Genomic DNA, 18,495 nt, shown 5'->3' with positions numbered 1-18,495 from the left:
ATATTTTCTTCAACATTAATTAGAAAATATTTGGTCGTTCTTTGTGTCTGCTCTGTGACCTGTTTCTAGTGGGTCTTCTTCGTATGTTGATTAATGGTGATATTCTTGATTTCGTGTTTCAGTGGGGTCTTTAGATAGCTGCTGTATTAGTTCCCTTTTCGAATAGTCTCCACGTAGCATCGTTAACCCAGAAATCACAAACAATATGAGGATTCATACTTCACTGTTGCTTGTTCTTGGCATTTTCATGGTTAAAGAAATATCTGGGAATTTTGATGGCATTCATCTTAGTTACAGTCTTTCAGATTGGACAAAGCAGGTCACATGCCTATTTTTCACAGTCTTTTTGGATTTTAATGTATTGAATATTTTTGTAATGTTTATTTGAGAGAACATGTGCACGCACACGTGTGCCTGAGTGGGGGAGGGGCAGAGAGGGAGAATCCCAAGCAGGCTCCCCACTGTCAGGCAGACCCCAAAGCAGGTCTCCTTCCCACAAACCATGAGATTGTGACCTGAGCCGAAATCAAGTTTCAGATGCTCAGCCCATTGAGCCACCCAGGCGCCCTGAATGTAGTTAGTATTTTAGAGGTCACAGATGTCTCTTTAACTGCCTTGGCAAATTATAGAACAGTTAATGATTAAATACTATTTCCAAAACAGTAATAATGCTTACAAAGCAGTAAAACAAAATGAGCAAAATGACATCTGTGATGAACTGTGTGTTTTAATACACTTTTTCAGGTGAGGAAAAGTGACTTCACTATATCCTTCTGTGTTCTTAGCTGAGAACCCAAATGAAAGACATGTTAACAGGAGAAAAAGCAGATTAACAGGAGAAAAATAAAGTTTAGGAACTTAATATTTAAAAAAGTTTAGACACACCTGAGTGGCTTAGTCAGTTAAGCGCCTGCCATTGGCTCAGGTCATGATCTCACACTCATGGGTTCAAGCCCCATGTAGGGCTCTGTGCTGACAGCTTGGAGCTTACTTCGGATTCTGTGTCTCCCTCTCTCTCTGCCCTTCCCCCACTCTCGCTCTGTCTGTCTGTCTCTCTCTCAAAACATAAACATAATAATAAAAAAATTTTTAAAGACAAAAGAACATATTGTGAAGGGTGGAGGAGAAGGCGGTTATGGGTGGTTACAAAGCCGAGAACCCAAATAAAGGTTATGGTTCTTAGGCCAGTTTACACCCTTTCTTTCTCCAGTGATAACGAGTTTCTAGAGGTTTAGAATCCCCCATCTTCCAGGTACAGAAAGGGAGACACCCTTACAAATAGGGATTTCCCTTGTAAATGTCTACTACAAAAGAGTAGCTTTTAATTAGTTTTCAGAACTACTTCTGTGTCTCAATTTCATAAAAAATAATTAGCTCAAAATAATCCTTTTGACAAAGAGATAAGTTTTGGCATGGCACATTCAGCTCCCCTTCACTTGAAAAGAGGAAAAGAAAGTAACGTCTCTCAGCAGAAACCTCTTTGGCATTTTAGAACTAGATAGTCAAAAGCAATAAGTGGAATTGATGTAAATAGTCATCACTCTTGTCTCACATTGAAAGATTTTTTGAAAATCAGTTTTGTTACCTGAACACTGACCTTGCTGTCCGTAACTATAATTTTGAAATCATTTGTTTCCTTAGCTTCTTGAATGGGTTTTTGTAGTTGTCCATCAGCTTGATTTTAAAGAATACACCAAGTCAAAGAGGTGATGTGAAATGTAAGCACTTTTTAGGACCTTTATGGTCCCTTTCACTTCTCACGTCCCATGGATATCTGTGGTGAAAATTCAAAGGTATTGTAGTCATTTGCTTTACATAGTATTTTTCTATTACCTGGCTTGAAAGGATAATGTGATGTGATGATTAAGTTTATATTCTGGTTAAAAGAATGAACACAAATCCCATACAGGAATAACTAATTTCCAGTAGAATGTGATTCAGTTCGGCAATGCCAATTATAATTGAATGTGTAATGCACTTAATTAATTGATGTGCCTATTTTCGAACATTTATTGACTATTGATAATATGCTTGATGCTGTACTTCATACTCATAATAGAGGTATCCTTCCAAGGGGAATTTACATCATTTAATTTTCTTTGTTCAAATTAAGTATCAGCCCTTTGAGGTCTATTGGGACCACTGTCAATTACTGTTTAAAATAATTAAGTGAGGGGCACCTAGATGGCTGAGTCGATTGTCCAACTCTTGATTTCTGCTCAGGTCATGATCTCAGGGTAATGGGATCAAGCTCTGGATGGGGCTCTTTGCTGAGCATGGAGCCTCCTTAAGATATTCTCTCTCTCTCTCTCTCTCTCTCTCTCTCTCTCTCTCCCCCTCCCTCCCCCTCCCTCCCTCTCTCTCCCCCCTCCCCCTCCCCCTCCCTCCCTCCCTTCTTTCCTCCCTCCCTCCCTCCCTCTGCCCCTCTCCCCTGTTTATGTTCACTGTCTCTCTTTCTCTGTCTCTCAAATAAATTAATGACATTTTCATTTGTGGTACTTGTGTTATTTTCAAAATATTCTAGCAAAGTCAATACAAAATAAAAGATCATAAATCATCCTTTCCTTTATTATTTTAGCCCTGCAATGCTGTTTTATTTTTAGGCTAAATAATCATATAAAAATTTAACTCAATTATAATTAAATATAATCATTTTAATCTACAAAAATACAATTTGTACTCTGTGCTTGGGATGGTTTAATAAAAATAATAACTTATATAATGCACAGCCTTTGTAATGCAGTACTTTCATTTTGTAAAGAATAATGTGGCATTTCTTTTAAAAATTTTATTAAATTAAGGAATTCATTTATTCTTAGGTTGCTGTAATTATTTGAAGATTTCCCACCTCACTATGTATGAGAATTTGTGCTAAGCAAACTGTAAATCAAAAAGTGATTAACTCTTATTTACAAAATGCATGAGGGTTTGAAAGTGTGCTTAATAAGTCATATGAGTGACAGGTAAAGGAAGAGATGTGAGCATCTGTGTCATCCACTGGTCCAAGAACATTGTTTGTCTTGAAGAAATTTTATACACCACTGGACCATGTTATGAACTAGTAACATTTAATTAAAAAAAGATAATCTTAGTATAATGTGAACTCTACAATACTTACATGCCAAATTTTTAAATTTCCAAATACTACTTTAAGAGCATTATTGTTTTCATGGATAGCAGGTGGCTTGGACTCACACAGTATTTTAGTATTGTGCTTTAAATTTCAGTTTTCACAAACTGCTTTTCATGCAGAGAAAGCAATTGTACATATTAATTCCCATGAGACTCCCATCAGTATTCATTATATGCATTCTTTGTAAGAATGGGTATTCTCTTACTGTTTTATTATCTGGCATGCATGCACGCATGAACCTTAACATACCAAAGGAGTTTTATCGAAATCAGTATTTTTCAATGTTTTATTTTCTAATAGTTATATATAAGTTACCTTGTGGAGAGGTTACTTTTGTCGCACAATCTGTCTGTGGTCAGCCTGTAGCTGTATCCATAGATTCCTAAGGAAATGAATGAGTTCGTGATTCTTTAGGCTGTGTAATTATGGATAAAAATTATAATATTAATGTCATTACTAATTTTGTGTGACATTTTGCAAACCACTTAGCTGTGCATTTATTGTGTCTGTATGAAAAAGAAAAGTTCCCTCACTAACTCAACGTTAAAGAAGATAAAAAAAATAAGTCACAGAAAGAATTTATCATCTTATTTAAAAAAGCACTTAGAAATGGTATATGATGTAAACATTATTGAAAAAATAATTTTTAAACAATTTTTGCCTTTTTAAGGATTAATTCAATGAGGCCAGAATATTGAAGAACCAAAAATCCATCATGAAAGCCTTTACTATTAAGTTGTTCAAAATCTTATTTAACCCTAATCATATTCAGCCACTTTTTTTTCCCTTTGGCCAGCAATATATACAAGCCTTCCACCATTCCCACTTAAAACATGCAGAAGAAAGTAACATACATATTATGAAACAATTGACAATCGTAGAAGTTAAGGATGTTTGTCCTTAAAAACAGGGAATGGAGTTAAATCCATGAAAGTAGTCGACTAGAGAACTCTAAAAATCTATTCTGAAAAAAAAAAAATCTAATAAACTGGTAAAAACTGTCAGAATCAACTTTATCAGAACTCTGAAAGTTAATCATAGATTTCCAACAGCCATGGGAAATCAGGAAAAGGTAGCTGACTCTTGGTAAGAGATCTTTGTGGAATTTTTACTTACTACATGCCTGGCTCCCCCAATCAGTGGTAGCCTTGAGGATGGGAGCTCACTTTCCAGATATGGGTCCCTTGTGGCAGAGAGGGCAGAAAGGTCATTGTTCTCTGGGAATTATCCTTGTTTTGGCCTGTTTAGTGTGTCTCTGAAGGATGAGTTCAAAGGACTCCTTTCATTACTCCTAACTCAGAACTTGCCCAGGGTGGAGTCATTTTCTAGGGAGTGTTTGTCAAAAACATATAAAAATAAATGCATTAGCCACTCATACTTATGGATGGCAGTGGATAACAGTTGGGGCAAACAATAAAAACCCTGGAAGAGCTAAGGAGTAAAATACTTGGGGGGAAAGGAGACTTCACAAAGCTATGACATATTCCTGGAAGCCTGGGTGATCATCTGAATTCCAGGAGGTCCTGTCAAAAAATAAAACTGAAAGGCCCTAATCTCTTACTTGAGGCTCACATTCAGGTTCTTTGGATGCAGAAGTATAGGCAAAGTTGTAAGCCGTCCAGCTGATGAAGAAGGCATACTCCAATACAAACACAGAGCCCATCTGCAGAGAATGAAGGTCATTAAGGAAATCTTTGCCAAATTACCAGCTGGCATATGAACGAATTGATCAGAGATATCAGTGGTCACACATAGCAATGAACGCAGATCTTAAAAAGTTTGTTGACAGAATTCATGAAGAAAAATAAAGCATGAATGGAAAAGAATCTGATTCTAAAGCTGACACATTATAACATTTGAAATGTTTAGTTTTCCCCAAAAATTATGAGATGTGCAATGAAATAATGAGGTGTGGGGGGAGATGACATCAGTAGAATCTGTGCAGGAGGAAGCCCAAAGATTGGACTTACTAGACAAAGACCTTAAATCAACTATTTTAAATATTATCCAAGAAATAAACGATATCATCTACAATAAACTAAAGGAAACTGTGAGAATTAAGTCTCACCAAGTAAGGAATATCAACCAAGATAGAGAAATTGTTAAAAGGAACCATATGGAGATTCGGGAGTTGCAAAGAACGCTAATGGAAAGGAAAAATACACTGTAGGGATTCAGCAGGAGATCTGAGAAGGCAAAGGAAGGACTCAGTAAACTTGAAGATAGGTCAGTTGAGATTATCCGGTCTGAGGAATTGGGGTAAACTCCTCAGAAAAAGGAAAACATAATTAAGGAAAATGAACAGCACTTAACAGACTTATGGAACACAATCAATTATAAAAGCATAATGTAATAGGAGTCTCAGAGAGGAGAGAAGGGGGCAGAAAGAATAATTGAGGAAATAATGGAGTTCCAATTTCTTATCTGTCATGTAAGGAGTTTCGAAGTCATCATTCCATCCTAACAACAAGTAAAGGTGAAGACACTGAAAAATCAACAAATCTTATATCTACCCATGAAGTGAGACCACAGGACATGCTACCGCCCCCACCAAGTGGAGAGACAAATAGGTCAGTACAGAGAATCAGAAGTTAGCGGAGGAGAAACCTCCATGGGAACCAGTACCAGGGTAGGAAAACCTGAACTATAACTGAGAAATTTCCAGAGTCTCTTTGTAGAAAAGTCTGAGAGTTTAAGACTCTGCACATTGTGAGTATTACTTCAGGAGCTCTACAGATTTCCACCATGAAGATAAAAAGTCTCCTTTGGCTTCTAGCAGGGAGAGAAAAGTATTCATTTGAAATATTCCAGACTGTTCCGTTCTCAAAAAGACCTGTCCTCAGAAGAAACTATATTATACAAGTTGAACCTATTGGGGTTTTGTCAGAGCTCAGCTGATCTGGGATAAAGGAGACACTCAACTCCAGCCTTCTCTAGCCTTCCACGTGGGACAAGGAAAATAAACAACTTCAATCGTACATAGCCATCCTGTCTTGTTAATGGAGGTGAGGAAATGAGAATCACCTTTGAACTTTGTGGCCTGTAGGTCACAAGTACAACTAGTATCCTTGGACTTGTGATTGTTCTCTGCTGTGGGGGCAGTCTTGTGTGGACTGATCCCTTAACCTGGGAGATCTTATGCATCCTCAAGATAGATAGTGTCAGACTTGAGTCAAAATGGGGACTTGCTTGGTGTTAGAAACCTACATATTGTAGCATATAATACTCAAACTGCAGAAAATAAAAGATAAAAGAAAATTTTTCATAGAAGCCAGAGGAAAAGCAACCAACCTTTAGAGGAGCAAAGATGAGAACTACATGTGACTATTTCGCAGAAACCATACAAACAGGTGAAGAATGTAGTGAGATATTTAAAGTGTCTAGAGAAGAAAACCACCAATCTAGAACTTTATATCCTGTAAAATTATACTTCAAAAGTGAAGAAGTGCTTTCTCAGACAATCAAACATGGAGGGGATTTGTTGCCATTAGAACCATGTAGCAAAAAAATGGTCAAAGAAGTGTGTTTAAAAAAAAAAGGATATAGGATGTATATTAAAACAGGAAGAGGATTAGAGAAGAAATAAGTGGAGGTAAAATAAAACTTATTTTTCCTCATTCTTAACCAGGTAGCAATTTGTTTGAATTAATAATAACCATGGTGTATTTGATTATTATAACTTATATATAAGTGAAATGAATGACAGAAATGGAATAAGGGATAGGAGACAGGAATTAAGAATACTTTGTGATTATATAAGCTACTTGCACTATCTATAGAGTCATATAGTGTTATTTCAAAGTGAGCTTGTATTCATTGTAAATATATATCGTAAACACTAGGGCAACCCTGAAAAAATGTTTAAAAAAGTGAAAAGAATCAATATGCTAAGAATGGAGAGAAAACGGAATCATATAAAATGTTCGAGTAATTTTTTCCATTTAAAAAATTTTTAAAGTTTTATTTATTTTGAGAGAGAGCATGACAGAGGGGAGGGGCAGAGAGAGGGAGCGAGAGAATCCCAAGCAAGCTCCACACCATCAGTGCGGATCCTGATGTGAGGCTTGATCTGGTGAACTGTGAGATCATGACCTGAGCCAAAATCAGGAGTCAGATGCTTAACTGACTGAGCCACCCAGGTGCCCCAGTTTTTTCCACTTTTACTGAGGTGTGAATGACAGGTACACATTGCATTTATTTAATGTTTGCAATGAGATGTCTTGGTATACATATGTATTGTGAAATGATTCCCCCAATTAAGTAAATTAATGTAAAACACCACAAAAGGCAGAAAAAGAGCGTAAGTCAAAAATATAAAAACAGGAAAGGATCAGCAAATATGGTAGATATTAATCTAGTCATATCAGTAATAACCTTGAATGGAATATCAACAATCTGAAGATACCAATTAAAGGACAGGATATCAGTATGAACCAAGAAAGAAATCTCCTCTATGTGTTGTGTATAACAAACCCACTTTAAATATAAAGACACATAGATTGAAAGCAAAGGAATAGAGAAAGATAGACCACGGTAATATTAACCAAAGGAAAATGGGGGTAGGTATATTCATTTCACACAGAGCCGAGCTCAGATCAAGCAAAGTTATCAGGGATGGAGAAGGGCAGTGCCTAATGACCAAGGTGTCAGTTCTTTAAGATGACACAGCAGTGTTTAATAGGTATGTGCCTCACAACAGAACATCAAAGTGTGAGAGGCAAAAATTGTAAGAGAAAGTAGATGAATCCATTATAATAGTCGGAGACTTCTACAACCTTCTGTGAAAAATGTGAAGATCCAGCAGGCAGAAAATCATAGGGATATAGTGGAACTCATTAACATCCTAAGTCCATCAGACATGATTAACATCTCTAGACTTCCTCATCTAAGTGCAGAGTACACATTCCTATCAAGCCCACATGGGGCACTCCCCAACCTAGACTACATTCTGGGCCATAAAACACATCTAACAAATATATAAGAATAGAAATCATGTAGTTTCTATGTCAGACAATAATGGAATTAAACTAGAAACCATTACCAAAATGATGACTGGAAAATTCCCAAAACATTGAGATTAAATAAAACACTAGTAAATAACACATGACTAAAAAATGAAAATTCAAGAGAAATTTAAAAACTCTGTTTTGAATGAAGCAAAATGATAAGAAAACTTACCAAAAACTGTGCAGGTTTTTGTTTGGGCATAAGATATAGGTAATGCTTTGCAAAGTGTTCACATGCAGCGAAAAGGGGCCCAGAACACCTATTTGACCTTGGCCTGTGGGAAGTTTCTTTCTAGTGTACCCAGGATTCAGGAGCCATTTTCACTCCCAGCTGAAATCTCTCAGTCCTTCGGCACACCGTGTGAAGAAATGGCCCTTGTTTCCATTCCCACAGTCTTACCTCATATTGTTAAACCTAAACTTCAGTCTCACTAAAGAAACCTGCAGTTTCCCAAACATATTTGCACCATTTGCTCCTAACTGCTACCTCCCCATGTTCATCTGGACTCCAACACCCTCATTCTGGTGTAAACACCTCTGGTTTACTACAATATCTTACTATCGCCCTTCTAATATTACTACTCCCAGACACTCCCTTTTTCCAAATCTGAGCATCCCCAGCAATAGCACAGTGTGTCCCCAAGAGCAGATGCCTGATTAATATTAAGGGAATAAATGAGTCAATGAGCATATTAGCCAATTGATTGAGATTGAATTTCTTGTAAATTCTTAAGCAAATCCAACTATGTGTTGTTAAATTTTACCGAACGGGAAGATGGAAGTTGATAATCTTTTACTTTATTTTGCCTTTTATGGACTCAAATAATTTTACTGCTGAGTTATGTTATAAAGTAACATCTATTCCAATGCCATGTTGTCATGTTCTGGATTCACAATAATCGGGAAGGTTTTCCAATTTGATTGACAAAGTTTACAAGCTTCTACTTGTAAACTTGACACATGTTAATAAGTGTGTCAAGAAAATTCCTCATAAATTTATAGTAAGAAGCTATTTAAACCATCTATTAGAAGGCTTAACTTTTGGAGAAGGCAATGTCTGGTGTGTTGAGAGAGAGAGAAATGAAGATCTCCATACTACCACATAAACAGATATATTAAAATGATATATATCCGTGGTGAAGGAGGTGCCCACCAGGGAGTTGGAATGCTCTAAGGCAGGGCTAGAGCAGGTGATGCAGGTTTTCAGCTCTGCTAATAATGGAGTGCAGCCATCAGAGGAGGCCAAAGTGAAGAATTGGTCAGCAGATCAGGTTCCAGATTTGGAAGGAGGGCAGACTTGGAAGTCCCAGATGAAGGGTTCTCCAATGATGGAAGGTGCTAGAACTGGGCACAGTACTAGGCCCTGGACAGAATTAGTTCTCAGTAGGATCTTAGGAAAAGGAGACCCGAGGACAATCCCCAAATTATGACTTATTCTCATGTTTCCCTTCCCTTCAACAGGCCTGCTTTTAGTAATTTGGTTTCAAGTGCCTTCATACTGTCTGAGATACATTTTGGAAGAGTGAGTGAGTAAATGAATTAAGAGGCGGAAGGTCTGCCTCGGGTGGGGAGAAGGCGAACGATGTGGCCTCTAGGCGAATTCAAACCAAGGATCTAGTTCCAGCTCTGGTAGTGACCATTCTTGTGAAGTTGAGAAAATTGCCTGTTTTTATCCTCCAAGTGAGTTTGGTAAGGCCTATCTTACAGGATTGTTGGAATGTATATATGTAACCACATGATAAGATGATTAGCAAGTATTACCCAATATTTAAGGAATGGAAATTAATATTTTGATCCCAAATGGTATCATCCACCTCCCTTGTATTTTTTTTTTAATTTAGGAAGTGCCAGAGAATATGCAGTATTCTTGGACAAAGAAGCAGCCACAAATTTACCTGACCTAGTAAAATGAACTAAATTTTCCCCATTAGACCACCTGTCATTTAATTCAGGCACAGAGTTGTCTTTCTCATTTGGATACCAGTCAAGTTCCTAGAATTTGTGTCAAGGTACAAGTTTTCCCATCCCTCCCAGGTGCCCTTCCATCCATATGACCTCTGTTGACATTCATTATTACATGCTCAACAAAAGCAAGCCCTTGCTTAGTCTGCCAAATTGCATCCATGATAATCTAATTAAAATGGCCTTTTAATGGAACAGGCTGTGCCTCTCCCAACTCCAGGCAAACAGTGCCAGCACAGTGGCATCTCACCTGAAGGTGGGCATCACCCTTATTTCTGAGAAACTCCATGAAGATGTCGTGCCTAGATCACATAGCTTGCACACTGTACTCATCTGCACTGGAATAAGAACAAAGGACCCCTTCCTTTTCTGCCCCGGCGTGGAGATTTCTCTTTGGTTTACCCATCCATAATCCCAAAATAACTCATAGCACCAATTTTTTATTACAGACTGAAAGTGTCCCCACTCACCAAAGTTCGTATGTTGAAGCCCTAACACCCAATGTGAACGTAATTGGAGGTGCAGTCTTGGGGAGGTAATTCGGTTTAGATGAGGCCCTGAGGAGAGAGCACCCGTGACGTGATTAGTGTTCTCCTAAGAGCAAGAGAGACCAGAATTTTCTCTCTATGCCACATGAGGATACATGGAGAAGGTGGCAGTCTTTAACCTAGCGAGAGAGCTCTCACCAGAAATCAAACCTGCTGGCATCTTGATTGTGAACTTCCCGGCCTCCAGAAATGTGAAAATGTTCGTTGTTTAAGCCACCCACTCCATGGTATGTTGTTATAGCAGCCTAAGCAGACTAACACTGGGTTTTCTCTCTCAATTCCGACATAAAATGTTGAAGGAACTGGCCTCTCCCTAGTAATTCCACAGCCTCAACTGTGTGCACCACATACTGTAAATGGCAATTACATCCCCCTGAAGACTAGCAGGTTCCTAAAGTCCCAAGCTGTGTTGCTTAGGAAATTTCCACTTGTTCTCATAAGGACCACCCTCCTCCTCTCCCGTTCTTTTTACCCTACTTACAGGCCAGAGAGGGTATTTGGGCATCTTGTGTGAGTGTAGCTCAAAGGCTCTAAAATTCTATGAGTAGAGACTGGATTCCTTTATATCAGCATCTGCAGTGCTAAACTGAGCTTTCCGGTGAGCAGATACTCCATGTGTGATGAACAAAAGAGTCAGTAAACACACCGTATAATTTAAGATTTAATTTATCTTTATTGAACAAACGAAGTATGAGTTAAGATGTAATTTATCTTTATTGAGCAAACTTGAAGTCTAAATCATCTAAAACTAAAACATCATAACTTGTGTAAAACTAACGCCTAAAAGGAACAAGAAAAACTGGATTGACCATGTTTAAATTTTTTTTTCCTATTCTCTCATCCTTACCCTTTTACTGTGAGATTCTTTCACATTGCTAACAATCTAATTCTTACTGCGACGTTGTATTATCTTGTCAAGAGGATTAGAAGCCTCGGGTCTCAGCAGAGGTGGGAAGATGCTCCTGGCCATGACGCTGGAAGGTACGATGACTCTGGCGGTAGCGCCAGCCCCGGTTGCGCCTCTGGCCTGGGCTCTCTCTTCCTCTTCCCGCAGAGCCTCTTCATAATAGGACGGGAAAGCAGTAGGGATGGTATCGTTGACTTTGGACAAAAACTGCAGGACTTTCATCTTGGTGGTTTCAGCTAGGGCGTTTGGGCCCCACAGGAACTCGTGGCGTGGAGGATCACTGTTGGCCACCTGGCGGTACTCGAGATACTGCAGCCTCACCAAATCTTTGGTGATGAGCTTCCTGGGCTCCCCGTAGATGAAGTGCTTCCTCCCAGGATATACTCGCATCAGACCCAGGAATTTCCAGATGTCTTCCTCAGCAGCACAGTTGCCTTTCATGAAGATCATTCCCAGGATATTCATCAGGAGACCGGTCTTGGGTAACCCCCTGCCAGCACGCACCCTCCCGTTGTTGGGGAGTTTGAGTTTGCTGACGAGGTCGTATCTAGTCGAGTCGATTTCCTGTAGGTCGACGGCGAAGACAATCTCAATGCGCTCAGCAGCTTTCTTGAGGATCTCAGGAAAACGATCTTCATAATTTGGGCCGATAATCTTCAGCATGTCTTGCTTCAGAATGGGCTGTTTCATCTTATACTTGTACAGAAGGTACTGCTCCAGCAAGCCAGGCTTCCTGCTCAGAGAATCTTCGCCTGGGCGTTCACCGTAGAATGGGGCCTCATAGGGGCTCACCCTTTCCTCATCTTGGTTGTTGGATTCTTCATCAGATTTAGTGCCAGAAAGGGCTGCAGAAGTAGCGGCGGCAGAAGTCGCGGCGGCAGAAGTAGCGGCGGCGGTTTTTGCTCTTCTTCTACGCCGCTGAGAAGCGCCACTTGACCCAGTAGTGGGCACACTCTGGGTAGTATCTTCGCACTGAGCGGCGGAGGAGGGAGTGGGCTCCGCTTCCGCTGCTGCTTTGGCCTGAGCATCTTCGCAACCCTGAGCTTCACCTCGAGCCTGGCGGCGTCTCTCACGAGCCTTGAACTTACTCTTGTGTCTCCGAGGCATGATGGCCCTTCGGTCAGGCACAGGAGGCAGGCGTAGAAACAGGATCAGGAGATGCGGATCCCTGGATGAGGGAGAATGAAGTGACGTGAGCACCTTCATCAGGGACATTCCTCCCTGGCTTTAACCAAGGCTGCCTCTGGGGGCTTATCAGAGGGCCCTGCTCCAGGAACCCACAAGGCCCCTGTTCTCATCAGCCTGTTCCCTGAGAATTCTATGGAGGAAGTTAGAGGGAACTTTAGAGTATAGTCTGCCAACCCTGCCTGGGGTATACTGGGGTGACAGCAGGGGCTGCCAGTGGGGAGCCTCTCTTCTGCGTTCTGGGGGTGTTCTGAGTTTACATTCAGGATCATCCTGAAAACTCTTGACCAGTCCTGGGTCTCCTCTATTCTCTTGCCATGAACTCGATACCTCAGACCCTAGAGGAAGAAGTAAAGTAGTTCTTTACACCCTGTCCCCCTCAGGGGGGCATCCAACTGAGAGTTGTGTGGAGCCCTCTCCTTCATGGGCTGTTTTGGTCCTCATTTCTCATTCAGGGTACTCACTTGGCCTCTAACTAGCGCCTGGTACACTTCCCTTCTGCTCACTGGTGGCTGTACTCAGATTTGGTGTAAATAAGTGAGGGTGACACTCAGCCTGACTGCCCTGCCCTGAGCCTTCAAGTCCTGATGGAAAAGTGGGGATCTGACTTTTTGTTATTTTTCGACAGCCAGTGGTTTCCCCCTCCCCACCTTCCAATCTTTCCTTTGGCCCCTACTGTAGCCTGGGATTCTTTTCGTCCTGCCAGCCTGTCCTTAAAACATGCTGGGAGAATATGGGAGTCATCCCCCTTTCCCGTTCTCTAAAAGTAAGAATTGTTTGATTCAGAGGTCATGGAAAGATCTAGAAATCCTCCTACTTCAGGGAGTAAATGTTGTTGCTTTTAAACAAAATCTTACTCCACCCGACGCCCCTCCCACGACGCCCCCTCCCGCCAACGCCCCCCCACACCCCTCCCCCATGCCCCCTCCCTCCACTGGCCCCCGCTGCCCCCTCCCCCCCGCCACCTCCCCGGACGCACCCTGACACCCCCTCCCCCCCCCGCCACCCCCCCCCGCCATCCCCAACACCCCCTACCCCTGCCGCCTCCCCCGACGCACCCTCCCCCCGCTGCCTCCCGGATGCACCCTGAAGCCCCCTCCACCACCGGCCCCCCTCGCCGCCCCTACCCGCCCCCTACCTCTGCTGCCTCCCCCAACAACCCCTGACGCCCTTTCCCTACACCGCCCCCCGCCGACGCACCATCCCCCCACCGACCCCCTGCCGCCCACAACACCCCCACCCCCTGCCACCCCCCCACCCCTTCTCCTGCCGCCTCCCCAATGCACCCCGATGTCCCCTACCCCCACCGCTCCCCTGCTGCCCACAACGCCTCCTCCCCCCACCTTCCCTGAAGCCCCCTGACGCCCTCACCCCCCGCCGCCTGCCCTGAAGCCCCCTGAAGCCCCCACCCCCCGCTGCCCCCACCAAGCCCCCCACCGCCTCCCCCAATGCCCCCTCCCCCCACATCCCCTCCCCCCAGCGACCCCTCTCCCCATGTCCCCTCCCCCCATTCCCCCTCCCCATGACGCACCCCCACGCCCCTCCCCCGCAATGCCCCCTCCCCCCACTGCCCCCCCGCGGTGCCCCCCGGACGCCTCCTCCTCTGGTACCCCCCCGACGCCCCCTCACCCCATGCCCCCTCCCCCCACGCCCCTCCCCCGACCGCCTCCCCGCTGCCCCCTCCCCCGCTGCCCCCCGACGCCCCTCCCCCAGGCCCCCTCCCTCCACCGGCCCCTGCTGCCCCCCTCCCCTGCCCCCGACGCCCCCTCCCCCTGCCGCCTCCCCCGATGCACCCTGACGCCCCCTCCCCCCACCCGCCATCCTCGACGCCCCCTCCCCCTGCTGCCTCCCCCAACACCCGCCCCCCCCAAAGCCCCCTCCCCACCCCCGACACCCCCACCGCCCCCTCCCCCCGCCGCCTCCTGGATGCACCCTGATGCCCCCTCCACCACCGGCCCCCCTCGCCGCCCCTACCCGCCCCCTACCCCCGTCGCCTCCCCCAACAACCCCTGATGCCCTCTCCCTACACCGCCCCTGCCGACGCACCCTCCCCCCACCGACCCCCTGCCGCCAACACCCCCACCCCCTACAGCCCCCCGCCCCGCCCCCTCCCCCTTACGCCTCCCCAATGCACCCCGATGCCCCCTACCCCCACCGCCCCCCTGCCGCCCACAACGCCTCCTCCCCCCATGCCTACCCTGAAGCCCCCTGACGCCCCTACCCCACGCTGCCCCCCACCAACTCCTCCCACCGCCGCCTCCCCAAACGCCCCCTCCCAATGCCTCCCCAATGCCCCCTGCCCCCAGTGACCCCTCTCCCTACGCCCGCTCCCCCATGACCCCTCCCCTTGACGCCCCCCCACGCCCCTCCCCCGCAATGCCCCCTCCCCCCAATGCCCCTCCCCGTGCCCCCCTGATGCCCCCTCCACCGGTGGCCCCCGACGCCCCCTCACCCCATGCCCCCTCCCCCCATGCCCCTCCCCCGACCGCCTCCTTGATGCCCCCTCCCCTGATGCCCCCCACGCCCCCTCCCCCATGCTGCCTCCCCTGCCCCCCCTGACGCGCCCCCCGACGCCCCCACCCCCCACCGCCTCCCCCGCAGCCCTGACACCCCATCCCCCCGCCGTCTCTCCAGATGCCCTCCCCCGATGCTCCCTCCCACGATGCCCCCTCCCCTCTGACGCACCTTCCCCGCCTCTCCCCAACGCCCCCTCCCCCCACGCCCGCTCCTCCTGATGCCCCCTCCCCCATGCTCCCTCCCCCCCGCCGCCCCCGTCCCTCCCCCCGCCCCTCCCCCCACACCTCCTCCCCCCGCTGCCCCCCCCCGAGGCCCCCTCCCCCGGTGCAACCCGACGCCCCCTCCCCCCATGCCCCCTCCCCAGACCACCTCTCCGCTGCCTCCCCGACACCCCGTCCCTCACGCCCCCTCCCCCCGCTGCCTCCCCTGCCCCCGACACCCCCCCCGACGCCCCCCCCGACGCCCCCATCCCCCACCGCCTCCCCTGCAGCCCTAATGACCCCTCCCCCCGCCGTCTCCCCAGACATCCCCCGATGTTCCCTCCCCCAACACCCTCCCCACGTCCCCCGACGCCCCCTCCCCCCCGCCGCCTCCCCCGACAGCCCCCGACGCCCCCTCCCCCTCAAAGCCCCCTCCCCCCGCTGCGACCCCGACGCACCCGAATGCCCCTTCCCCCCACCACCTCCCCCAACAGCCCCCAATGCCCCCTCACCCCACCGCCCCCCAACACCCCCAACGCCCTCTCCCCCCACGCCTGCTCCCCCTGACGCCCCCTCCCCCGCCTCCTCCCCCCCCCGCAGCCCCCCACGCCCCCTCACCCCGCTGCCCCCTGCCCCCTCCCCTGATACCCGCCACGCCCCTTTCCCCTGCTGCCCCCTCCCCCCGACGCCCCCCACGCCCCCTCCCCCTGCCGTCTCCCCCGACGGCCCCCCATGCCCCCTCCGCCAACACCCCCCCCGCCATCCCCCGCCACCCCCTCCCCCCGCTGCCTCCCCCGACAGCCCCCAATGCCCCCTCCCCCGACCGCCGTTCCCTGCTGCCCCCTGCCCCCGCCACCTCCCTGGACATCCCCCGATGCCCCCTCCCCCCACCGCCCCCCCCACAGCCCCCTCCGCCTGCCGTGTCCCTGACGCACCCCCGACGCCCTCTCCCCCCACCGCCCCGCCCTGCCTCCCCTTCCCCCAACGCCCCCCACGACACCCCCCATCGACCCCCCCACCGCCCCCTCCCCCGCCGCCCCCCCACGCCCCTTCCCCCAACCGTCCCCTCCCCCCACCGCCTCCCCAGGTGCCCCCTCCCCCGACCGCAGTCCCCTGCTGCCCCCTGCCCCCGCCACCTTCCTGGACAGCCCCCGAAGCCCCCTCCCCCCACCGCCCTCCCAACGCCCCCTCCCCCTGCCGCGTCCCCGACGCCCTCTCCCCCCACCACCCCGCCCTGCCTCCCCTTCCCCCAACGCCCCCCACGACACCCCCCACCGACCCCCCACCGCCCCCTCCCCCGCCGCCCCCCCACGCTCCCTCCCCCAACCGTCCCCTCCCCCCACCGCCTCCCCTGGTGCCCCCTCCCCCGATGTCCCCCCATACCCCTTTCCCCCGCCGCCCCCTCCCCCGCCTCCTCCCCCACCGTTCCCTCCCCCCATGCACCCCCCCGCCGCTTCCCCCGCCGCCCCCCACGCCCCTTCTCCCCTCTGCCCCCCCATGCCCCTCCCCCCATGCTCCCCGACGCCCCCCCATGCCCCCTCCCCCAATGCCCTGTTCCCCCGCTGCCCGCCGCCGCCCCCTCCCTCAACACCGCAGCCTTCTCCCTCAACGCCGCCGCCTCCTCCCTCAACGCCGCTGCCTGCTCCCTCAACGCCGCAGCCTTCTCCCTCAACGCTGCCGCCTCCTCCCTCAACGCCGCCACCTCCTCAACGCCGCCGCCTCTTCCCGACGCTGCCTCCCCCCATGCCCCCCCCACCGCCCCCCATGCCCCCTCCCCCCACACACCCCCCCTCAGCCCCCTACCCCCACCGACCCCCACAACATACACTCCTCTCCCCAACCTTCCGGTGACACCAGAGTGAAAAAAACACGAGTGTCCGTCCACATACCACTGCCCTTCCCCAGATCTCTCCAGGACTAATGGCGGTTGGAAGTTACGCGCCACCTCATTGTTCTAGAAACGACGGTTCCCTCAGACCTCACTCAGAGTTCGATTCTCTCATTTCCTTCAGAGCATAGTACCCTTCCTCTAAATTCAAGGCCTTCAGCTTCCTGAGCCTCCAAATAGGGAGGGTAGCTTCACACACGTGTGACCGCCATGTTTGATTCCCCCGGGAGCCACGAGGAACCAGGCATGGCCTTGGTGGCACCTGTTACCTACTTTTTCTCCCCTTGGTTTTCGTTAGGGTCTTCTCTCCCCTCCGCTGAACTGGCGCCTCCCACCAAAGCCTTCACGTTCTTGCGACCCCCTAGGTGGAAATCTCTTTCCGCCTGACTGACCACTCTGCCGAGGGCCCCATAAGACTGAGAGTAGGCGCGGGGGGGCAGTGGGGAGCAGGGGACGCACTATTTGCGGGGAGGGAGGTATTCTCTTATTCCTTAATCGGGCTTCTTACCTTGACTTGCGCTCGGGCCTAGAAGATTCCTCAGCTGCCTGCCCTGAGGAGCGGCAGCCAAAACGAACGTCTCTCCCCTTCCTCAGGCGCCCCAAGAGGAAGTGAGGGCTGTTCTTCCTGTCACCAACGATAGGGCCTGTGAAGGCTGGCAGCGGGGGGCGGGATCTCTGGTGCCCCCTCTGTTCTGGAGTGGAGAGGACTCGCGGTTTCCCTCCACCACCACCCTCTTACCTCCTTGATACTTTTCTTTAATAGGTCAGCTTGACAGCATAGGTGTGAGAGCAGATGAGGGTAGGTTGATGCACGACTCCCTGTATGCCTGTGTGTTGTTTTCGTCAGTTTTCATTTATATCGGTCCTCATCTTGGCTTCTGTCTCTTTAATGAAAGGCTTCCGGAGCGCGTCCACATCCCTACGAACTGTTTAGTAATCTCTTTAGTGCCCATCTTAGAGTGGACGAGTCTGTGTCCCAGGGGTGATCGGAGACGCGAAAGGTGAAGAACGAGAAAGTGGACTTAGGTTGGGAGAGGGAATGTCAGAGGAGAAACCCTGCTGATACATTTGTTCCCTTGACCCCTGCCCCAGACTTGGTCTTTTAGGTAACTTCTGTTCTATAATACTTAACTGTAGGTAACGGGCTGA

General features: G+C 48.5%; 1 protein-coding gene and 1 pseudogene across 4 annotated transcripts; one reads left to right on the top strand and one right to left on the bottom strand.

Moving 5' to 3' along the window:
- Positions 1-11,302: 11,302 nt before the first annotated feature.
- LOC102960825 (melanoma-associated antigen B5-like) lies at positions 11,303-17,962 on the bottom strand. Of its 4 annotated transcripts, none has more exons than XM_007084790.2 (2): positions 17,855-17,962; positions 11,303-12,724 (listed from the first exon to the last, which is right to left on the bottom strand). In XM_007084790.2, exon 2 carries the CDS (start codon positions 12,661-12,663, stop codon positions 11,533-11,535), a length of 1,131 nt encoding a protein of 376 aa, XP_007084852.1. In that variant the 5' UTR covers positions 12,664-12,724; positions 17,855-17,962; the 3' UTR covers positions 11,303-11,532. The 4 variants fall into 4 exon arrangements, with proteins under 4 accessions (XP_007084852.1, XP_042830338.1, XP_042830337.1 ...); XM_042974404.1 differs by lacking the exon at positions 17,855-17,962 and adding an exon at positions 17,620-17,685; XM_042974403.1 differs by lacking the exon at positions 17,855-17,962 and adding an exon at positions 17,348-17,390.
- Positions 15,754-17,309, top strand: LOC122235258 (annotated as a pseudogene).
- Positions 17,963-18,495: the final 533 nt, after the last annotated feature.

Source organism: Panthera tigris, chromosome X (genome assembly GCF_018350195.1).
Source record: "Panthera tigris isolate Pti1 chromosome X, P.tigris_Pti1_mat1.1, whole genome shotgun sequence".
Taxonomy (NCBI): Eukaryota; Metazoa; Chordata; class Mammalia; order Carnivora; family Felidae; genus Panthera; species Panthera tigris.
This window is presented reverse-complemented; position numbering and strand designations above follow the sequence as displayed.